This window comes from Triticum urartu, chromosome 2 (genome assembly GCF_003073215.2).
Source record: "Triticum urartu cultivar G1812 chromosome 2, Tu2.1, whole genome shotgun sequence".
NCBI lineage: Eukaryota > Viridiplantae > Streptophyta > Magnoliopsida > Poales > Poaceae > Triticum > Triticum urartu.
In genome coordinates, this window is record NC_053023.1 from 457191985 (window position 1) to 457201749 (window position 9765).

The following is a 9765-nucleotide window of genomic DNA, read 5'->3' on the forward strand; positions in this document are numbered from 1 at the left end:
AATATGACCTAAACAGCAGTGCCACAAATAAGTTGCACTATCATTATCAACTCTGCGTCTTTTGGATTCAATACTATGAACATGTGTATCACTACTATCAAGATTTAGTAAAAATAGACCACTCATCAGGGGTGCATGACCATAAAAGATATTACTCATATAAATAGAACAACCATTATTCTTTGATTTAAATGAATAACCGTCTTGCATCAAACAGGATCCAGATATAATGCTCATGCTCAACGCTGGCACCAAATAACAATTATTTAAAGGAAATATGCCCTAGAGGCAATAATAAAGTTATTATTTATTTCCTTATTTCATGATGAATGTTTATTATTCATGCTAGAATTGTATTAACCGGAAACATAATACATGTGTGAATACATAGACAACCAGAGTGTCACTAGTATGCCTCTACTTGACTAGCTCGTTAATCAAAGATGGTTATGTTTCCTAACCATGAACAAAGTGTTGTTATTTGATTAACGAGGTCACATCATTAGTTGAATGATCTGATTGACATGACCCATTCCATTAGCTTAGCACCCGATCGTTTAGTATGTTGCTATTGCTTTCTTCATGACTTATACATGTTCCTATGACTATGAGATTATGCAACTCCCGTTTGCCGGAGGAACACTTTGGGTGCTACCAAACGTCACAACGTAACTAGGTGATTATAAAGGAGCATTACAGGTGTCTCCAAAGGGAGATGTTGGGTTGGCGTATTTCGAGATTAGGATTTGTCACTCCGATTGTCGGAGAGGTATCTCTGGGCCCTCTCGGTAATGCACATCACATAAGCCTTGCAAGCATTACAACTAATATGTTAGTTGTGAGATGATGTATTACGGAACGAGTAAAGAGACTTGCCGGTAACGAGATTGAACTAGGTATTGGATACCGACGATCGAATCTCGGGCAAGTAACATACCGATGACAAAGGGAACAACGTATGTTGTTATGCGGTCTGACCGATAAAGATCTTCGTAGAATATGTAGGAGCCAATATGGGCATCCAGGTCCCGCTATTGGTTATTGACCGGAGACGTGTCTCGGTCATGTCTACATTGTTCTCGAACCCGTAGGGTCCGCACGCTTAAGGTTACGATGACAGTTATATTATGAGTTTATGCATTTTGATATACCGAAGGTTGTTCGGAGTCCCGAGATGAGATCACGGACATGACGAGGAACTCCGAAATGGTCCGGAGATAAAGTTTGATATATATGATAATAGTGTTTGGTCACCGGAAGGGTTCCGGAAATCACCGGAAGGGGTTCCGGATGTTCCCCGAAATGTTTGGGTACGAGAACACTTTATTTGGGCCAAAGGGGAAGCCCACAAGGTTTTTGGAAAGCGCAAAAGGACGTTTTGCGGAGTCCAGGGGCCAGACGCCGGGATCCCTGGCGTTTGGCCCTAGAGTCCGAGAAGGACTCTTGCCTATCGGGTGAAACCGACTTTGTGAAGGCTTTAACTCCAAGTTTCGACCCCAGGGCTCAAGATATAAATAGAGGGGCAGGGCTAGCACCAAAGACAGATCAAGAAACACAAGTTGATCCACGTGATCTATTCCTTAGCCGTGTGCGGTGCCCCCAGCCACCATAGTCCTCGATAATACTGTAGCGGAGTTTAGGCGAAGCCCTGCTGCTGTAGTACATCAAGATCGTCACCACGCCGTCGTGCTGACGGAACTCTTCCCCAACACTTTGCTGGATCGGAGTCCGGGGATCGTCATCGAGCTGAACGTGTGCTCGAACTCGGAGGTGCCGTAGTTTCGGTGCTTGATCGGTTGGATCGTGAAGACGTACGACTACTTCCTCTACGTTGTGTCAACGCTTCCGCAGTCGGTCTGCGTGGATACGTAGACAATACTCTTTCCTCTCGTTGCTATGCATCACATGATCTTGCGTGTGCGTAGGAAATTTTTTGAAATTACTACGAAACCCAACATTATTTACGTCCAATACTAATCCCTAAGGTAGATGTAGAGGTAGCGTACCGACAGCGATCACATCGACTTTGGAACCATTTCCCATGTGCATCATCACCTCGTCCTTAGCCAATCTTTGCTTAATCCGTAGCCCCTGTTTCAAGTTGCAAATGTTAGCAACAAAACTAGTATCAAATACCCAGGCACTACTGCGAGAATTAGTAAGGTACACATCAATAACATGTATATTAAATATACCTTTCACTTTTCATCCTTCTTCTCCGCCAAATACTTGGGGCAGTTCCGCTTTCAGTGACCAGTTCCTTTGCAGTAGAAGCACTCAGTCTCAGGCTTAGGTCCAGACTTGGGTTTCTTCACTTGAGCAACAACTGGCTTGCGGTTCTTCTTGAAATTCCCCTTCTTCCCTTTACCTTTTTTCTTGAAACTGGTGGTCTTGTTGACCATCAACACTTGATGCTCCTTCTTTATTTCTACCTCTGCAGCCTTTAGCATTGCGAAGAGCTCGGGAATCGTCTTATCCATCCCTTACATATTATAGTTCATCACGAAGCTCTTGTAGCTTGGTGGCAGTGATTGAAGAACTCTGTCAATGACACTACCATCAGGAAGATTAACTCCCAGTTGAGTCAAGTGGTTGTGGTACCCAGACATTCTGACTATATGTTCATTGACAGAACTATTCTCCCCCATCTTGCAGCTGTAGAACTTATTAGAGACTTCATATCTCTCAATCCGGGCATTTGCTTGAAATATTAACTTCAACTCCTGGAACATCTCATATGCTCCATGACGTTCAAAATATCGTTGAAGTCCCGGTTCTAAGCCGTAAAGCATGACACACTGAACTATCGTGTAGTCATCAGCTTTGCTCTGCCAGGTGTTCATAACATCTGGCGTTGCTCCTGCAGCGGGTTTGTCACCTAGCGGTGCTTCCAGGACGTAATTCTTCTATGCAGCAATGAGGATAATCCTGAAGTTACGGACCCAGTCCGTGTAGTTTTTACCATCATCTTTCAACTTAGCTTTCTCTAGGAACGTATTAAAATTCAACGAAACAACATCACAGGCCATCTATCTACAACAACATAGACATGCAAAATACTATCAGGTACTAAGTTCATGATAAATTAAAGTTCAATTAATCAAATTACTTAAGAACTCACACTTAGATAGACATCCCTTTAATCATCTAAGTGATCACGTGATCCACATCAACTAAACCATGTCCGATCATCACGTGAGATGGAGTAGTTTCAATGGTGAACATCACTATGTTGGTCATACCTACTATATGATTCACGCTCGACCTTTTGGTCTCCAATGTCCTGAGGCCATATCTGCATATGCTAGGCTCGTCAAGTTTAACCCGAGTATTCTGCGTGTGCAAAACTGGCTTGCACCCGTTGTATGTGAACGTAGAGCTTATCACACCCGATCATCACGTGGTGTCTCGGCACGATGAAGTTTAGCAATGGTGCATACTCAGGGAGAACACTTATACCTTGAAATTTAGTGAGAGATCATCTTATAATGCTACCGCCGAACTAAGCAAAATAAGATGCATAAAGGATAAACATCACATGCAATCAATCTAAGTGATATGATATGGCCATCGTCATCTTGTGCCTTTGATCTCCATCTCCAAAGCACCGACATGATCACCATCGTCACCGGCTTGACACCTTGATCTCCATCGAAGCATCATTGTCGTCACGCCAACTATTGCCTCCTCGACTATCGCTACCGCTTAGTGATAAAGTAAAGCAATTACATGATGATTGCATTTCATACAATAAAGCGACAACCATATGGCTCCTGCCAGTTGCCGATAACTGTGTCACAAAATATGATCATCTCATACAATAAAATTTAGCATCATGTCTAGACCATATCACATCACCACATGCCCTGCAAAAACAAGTTAGACGTCCTCTACTTTGTTGTTGCAAGTTTTACGTGGCTGCTACGGGCTGAGCAAGAACCGTTATTACCTACGCATCAAAAAACCACAACGTGGTATAGTGATTGCTTAATGATCTTCAGAAAGAACCCTGTTCATTGAATCCGATTCAACTAAAGCTGGAGAAACAGACACCCACTAGCCACCTGTGTGCGAAGCACGTCGGTAGAACCAATCTCTCGTAAGTGTACACGTAATGTCGGTCTGGAACGCTTCATCCAACAATGCCGCTGAATCAAGAATCAACTAGTGACGGCAACCAATATGTATATACCCACGCCCACAACTCCTTTGGGTTCTACTCGTGCATATGACATCTACGCATAAACCTGGCTCGGACGCCACTGTTGGGGAACGCAGTAATTTCAAAAAATTCCTACGCACATGCAAGATCATGGTGATGCATAGCAACGAGAGGGGAGAGTATCGTCTACATACCCTTGTAGACCGTAAGCGGAAGCGTTATGACAACGCGGTTGATGTAGTCGTACGTCTTCACGATCGACCGATCTAGCACGGAAGGTACGACACCTCCGCGATCTGCACACGTTCAGCTCGATGACGTCCCGCGAACTCACGATCCAGTAGAGCTTTGAGGGAGAGTTTCCTCAGCACGACGGCGTGATGACGGCGATGATGATGCTTACAAAACAACGCTTCGCCTAAGCACCACTACGATATAACTGAGGTGGATTGTGGTGGAGGGGGGCACCACACACGGCTAAAAAATCAATGATCAACTTCTGAGTCTATGGGGTGCCCCCTCCCCCGTATATAAAGGAGTGGAGGAGGGGGAGAGGCCGGCCCTCCTAGGCGCGCCCCAAGGGGAGTCATATTCCCACCGGGAGTAGGACTCCAACCCTTCCAAGGGTAGGAGTAGGAGAGAGGGAAGAAGGAGAGAGGGGGAAGGAAAGGGGGGCGCCGCCCTCCCCCCTCCTTATCCAATTCGGACTAGAGGGGGAGGGGCGCGCGGCCTACCCTGGCTGCCCCTCCTCTTCTCCACTAAGACCCAATAGGACCATTACACTTCCCGGGGGTTCCGGTAACCCCCGGTACTCCGGTATTTGTCCGAATTTGACCGGAACCCTTCCGAAGTTCAAACATAGTCATCCAATATATCAATCTTTATGTCTCGACCATTTCAAGACTCCTCGTCATGTCCATGATCATATCCGGGACTCCAAACTACCTTCGGTACATCAAAACACATAAACTCATATTACCGATCGTCACCGAACGTTAAGCGTGCGGACCCTACGGGTTCGAGAACTATGTAGACATGACCGAGACTCGTCTCCAGTCAATTACCAATAGCGGAACCTAGATGCTCATATTGGCTCCTACATATTCTACAAAGATCTTTATCGATCAAACCGCATAACAACATACGTTGTTCCTTTTGTCATCGGTATGTTACTTGCCCGAGATTCGATCGTACACTAATCATACACGCAAATATGTACGATCAAGATCAAGGACTCACGGGAAGATATCACAACACAACTCTAGACACAAATTAAAATAATACAAGCTTTATATTACAAGCCAGGGGCCTCGAAGGCTCGAATACACAAGAGTCAGCGGAAGCAACAATATCTGAGTACAGACATGAGTTAAACAAGATTGTCTTAAGAAGGCTAGCACAAAAGCAACAATAATCGAAAAGGCAAGGCCTCCTGCCTGGGAGCCTCCTAACTACTCCTAGTCGTCGGCGGTCTTCACGTAGTAGTAGGCATCCTCCGGGTAGTAGTAGACATCAATGGCGTCATCTGGCTCCTGGGCTCCGTCATCTGGTCGCAACAATCAGGTATGGGGGAAAAGAAGTAGCAAAGCAACCGTGAGTACTCATCCAAAGTACTCGCAAGACTTACATCAGATCTAAACTAAGTATGCATCTGTATCAAAGGAATGGATTGTATCTGTGGACTAAACTGCAGAATGCCAGAAGGGAAGGGGAAAGCCTAGCCTATCAAAGACTAGCATCTTCTGAAAACCACCATCTTGCAGCAACAGGAGGGAGTAGAGTAACATAAAGTAAAGTAGCAGTAGAGTTATCAACCTCGGCCAGAGATCCTTTCTCGACTCCCTGCGAGAAAGCAATCCCAGAGCCATACTATCCATTTCTCATCACCATCCATTTCTCATCACAATCCATTTCTCATCACAAGTATCCAGTTCTAGTTGTATAGATCGGGATACAACTCCAAGTGTTCGTTACCGTAGGACAGGGTATCGATAGATGTTTTCTTCCCTGCAGGGGTGCACCAACTTACCCACCACGCTCGATTAACTTCGACCGGACACACTTTCCTGGGTCATGCCCGGCCTCGGCCAAACAATACGTCGCAACCCGACCTAGGCTTAATAGAGAGGCCAGCACGCCGGACTAAACCTATGCCCCCAGGGGTCATGGGCCATCTCCCCGGGAACTCCTGCACGTTGCGTGGGCGGCCGATGAGCAGACCTAGCTACTTCCTTAAAAAAAAGAAGGAGCTTACCAGTCCAACCCGGCGCGCGCCACTCAGTCGCTGACGTCTATTAAGTTTCGGCTGATGTATACGGCGCAGAACGCCCATACTATGCCCACGTGATGGTTAGTGCTATCAGGCCAGAGGCCTCTTGGATCAAATATCCAAATCGTAGTGGATTAGGAACGCGCAATAACAAGCAGAGACTCACGAAAGGTGTGACCCCGTTGCCCCGTCTCGAGGACTTGCGGCAAGGGCTAGGAATGCCCGGCCACGCCTCGTAATTATCTCGCGGGCACCTTCCAGGTCCGCCCGACTCCACATCACTCGCAATTAAGCTCGCGCGGGTACCCCTCAGGGCCAACCCGTCTTTAGTAACAAGGTCCAGTGCAAAGTCATAGTAACCATAGTAACCGTGTGTCTAACACCAAGGGGGAAAACCTGAGAAATCACCCTTGTCGGATTCCCACTCGATGTAAACATCAAGGTGAACGTAAGAGAAACCACCCTCGAGGTTTACACTTGAGGGGTTGCACGATAGAGTCGTATCGAAAGTGGTTAAGGAGAAAATCACCCTCGATGACCACGACCGAATAGCTACACTACAGAGATCTCATCAGGAGTGACGTAAGAGGTTCCACCCTCGGCACTCGATGGTAACTCTGCAAAGTCATACAACTAGGGGGGCTGATGTGCGGTGTCGGGGCCTGGACGTCGATCACGTTGATCGAGTCATCGAACATAAAGAGAGGCAACTGGGACAAGGTGGGGGTCACTGATGGATCACTAACCAACCTATACTAAGCAGTTTAGGATAAGCAGGTAAGGTGTGAAAGCAGGTAACAAAAACAAGCTATGCATCAGAGTAAGATCATACAAAAAGCAGTAGCAGTTCTAACGCAGGCATGAGAGGGAAAGAAATGGGCGATATCGGAATGCTCAAGGGGGGTTTGCTTGCCTGGTTGCTCAGACAAGAAGGAGGGGTCGCCGTCGACGTAGTTGAACACAGTGGCATCAGCGGCAGTCTCAGGGTCTACCGAAGAGAAGAGGGGGGAGAAACAGTAAATACATAGCAAGCAAGAGCATAACAGGACAACAGGCGGAGCTAGATGTGTTCTAACACGGTGCTATACGTTACCGGCGAAGGGGGATAACATTCGGGAATGTTTTCCCAGGTTTAGCATTTTCGGACAGATGAAACGGAGGGGAAATGTTGCATGTTCAGGTAGTTAGGGGCATGTGGCAGATGAACGGATCGCGTATTCAGATTCGTCTCGTCGTTCTGAGCAACTTTCATATAGAAAACATTTTCATCGAAGTTACGGATTATTTTCTATGAATTATTAAAGTTTATTACATTTTATGAATATTCAGGTATATTATTAATTCGAAAAAGATTAAATGGGAAAAAGCTGGAGGTACCCGAAAGTGTACCCATCAAGTGGCTGTTGAGGCTGACAGCGGGCCAATGGCGCCCGGCTGACCAAGTCAAAGGTTGACTGGTCCACCCATGAACAGTGCCAGTGGGGGCCCGGTTGTCATTTTCACATCTTAACAGATTGTTCTAAAAAATAAACCAACTGGTTGCGGGGCCGCTGCCAGTGACTAATTAGTGGGGGGTGTGGTTAAATACTAATTGGGGTTATCCTAATTTAATTGGGTCGGCCCCAGCGGCAGAGGTACAAAGCCTCCAGGAGGGGGGTTTGCTTGCCTGTGCGCACGCACAGGCAGAGGCCGGCCATGGCCGAGCGGTAGGCGGCGGTGGCCGGAGCTCGGCCGGCAACGGCGACCGGCGCAGTGGCGCGGCGAGCGGTGGCGGCCGGTCGGACGCGGCTGGCTGGGCGGCGTGCAGGCGTTAGCGGGGGCGCGTGGGCGGGCGCCGGAGCGAGGCCGCGCGTGCGGGACCGCGGGATTGGCCGGGCGCGGCGAGCAGATCCGGCGAGCGCTAGGCGGAGCAGGAGGGCGCGAGCAGGCGGTAGTGGCGCCATGCTGCAGCGGTAGCGGAGCGGCCGCGGGCGAGACAAGAGCAAAACGCAGCAGCGGGGGAAACAGGGCCTCGAGCCGGACAGGGGCGACGGCGGCGCGGCCCGCGCGAGGCGAGGCCGAGCGGGCAGAGGCGAGGAGGGCGGCCGGGCGTGCGAGCGCAGGGCAGGGGCATCGCGGGGACGCGACTACGGTCGCTGGCCGAGAACCCAGGACGCGAGTAGCGCAGCCTAAGGGTGCGGCCACGACGAGCATCGACCATGGTGGCTACAACGACAGCAACAAAGGGGAAGGGGAAGGATGGAATTAACGCGGGGGGGGGGCTCACAGAGATGTTGCAGGCGTGGTCGGAGAGAGTTGGGGAGGCAGTGCGGGACGACGGCGATGCAGTGCGGCGGCCGCAGGTGAGGAAGACGCAGCGGTGACGAGCGTACGAAGGAGACGGCGGCGGTGAAGTTCACGGACATCCCCCCAAGCGCCGGGGAGCATGGTGGCCACGGGATCGACGGATCCATGGTGATGTGTGGTTCGGCCTCAAGCGGGGGAGGAGAGATTGAGACGAGCGAGGGGATTGGGGGAGCTAGGGTTTCGCAGAGGGGTCGATGCCGACCTAGTAGACGCCGGGGATGTGGCGGATGGCCGGCACGTGGCCATCCGCGGCCACGGACGCCGGGCGCGCGACCAGCACGCCGCTATGAGCAGTAGGAAGGAGAAACAGGGGGTGTTGGGCTGGGCTAGTCCTAGGGACAGGGGGGTTTTGTGGGCCTTTTTCTCTTTTTATCTATTTTGGTTTCTTTTCTATTGTTTTCTCCTTTTCCTTTTCTGTAATTAACTAGCTACTGTTTTCGATTTAATTGTAAGACTAAAAGAGTTTTGCTAGATATGAGACTTGTCACATAAATCAAGCACATTATTTATAGAAGTCACAAAAAGTTTGAGGCCAAAAGGAGTTGTCTAACCATTTTTAGAAATTGAAAAGGCCAATTTTAAATGCTGCTGGACCACTAAATAATTTCCAGGGGCACTTTGGGAATCCAAAAGAGGTTGGTTCCAACATGACAATGATCAAGTGAATTTATAGGATATTGTGAACATTTTAGATTTCATGTCTGACAAATATGAATTTTTGACTTTAGATTAGATTTGAATTTGAATTGTGATTTGGGATCAAGTGAAGATTAGCAACAATAACTTGGTGACATGGCACCATTAACAGGGGATTACTGTAGCAAGACACTGGGGTGTTACAAATCTCCCCCACTACAAGAAATCTCGTCCCGAGATTTAAGTGGGGAAGTAAAGAGTAACTTTGGGAGAACTGGCCCTTATAGGGTTAATTATCTGATGAACAATTCAGGGAATGTGGCAGAAGTATCTCTCGAGTTGAAACTTAAGA

The 9765-nt window shown here is 48.2% G+C and overlaps 1 protein-coding gene across 1 annotated transcript; it reads right to left on the bottom strand.

Moving 5' to 3' along the window:
- Positions 1-5598: 5598 nt before the first annotated feature.
- LOC125541665 lies at positions 5599-9058 on the bottom strand. The gene is made up of 3 exons (XM_048705014.1): positions 8698-9058; positions 7345-7419; positions 5599-5708 (listed from the first exon to the last, which is right to left on the bottom strand). The coding sequence occupies exons 1-3, from the start codon at positions 8882-8884 to the stop codon at positions 5620-5622; spliced, it is 351 nt and encodes a 116-aa protein (XP_048560971.1). The 5' UTR covers positions 8885-9058; the 3' UTR covers positions 5599-5619.
- Between the last annotated feature and the right edge of the window lie 707 nt (positions 9059-9765).

What these genes read in the sequence shown, in the direction of transcription:
- LOC125541665 (XM_048705014.1), bottom strand. Translation starts at nt 8,884, where the DNA reads ATGGATCCGTCGATCCCGTGGCCACCATGCTCCCCGGCGCTTGGGGGG. An exon ending in ACCACGCCTGCAACATCTCT is followed by an intron (nt 7,420 to 8,697) that starts GTGAGCCCCCCC and finishes TCTCTTCGGTAG; the next exon opens with ACCCTGAGACTGCCGCTGAT. An exon ending in CTTCTTGTCTGAGCAACCAG is followed by an intron (nt 5,709 to 7,344) that starts GCAAGCAAACCC and finishes TGTTGCGACCAG; the next exon opens with ATGACGGAGCCCAGGAGCCA.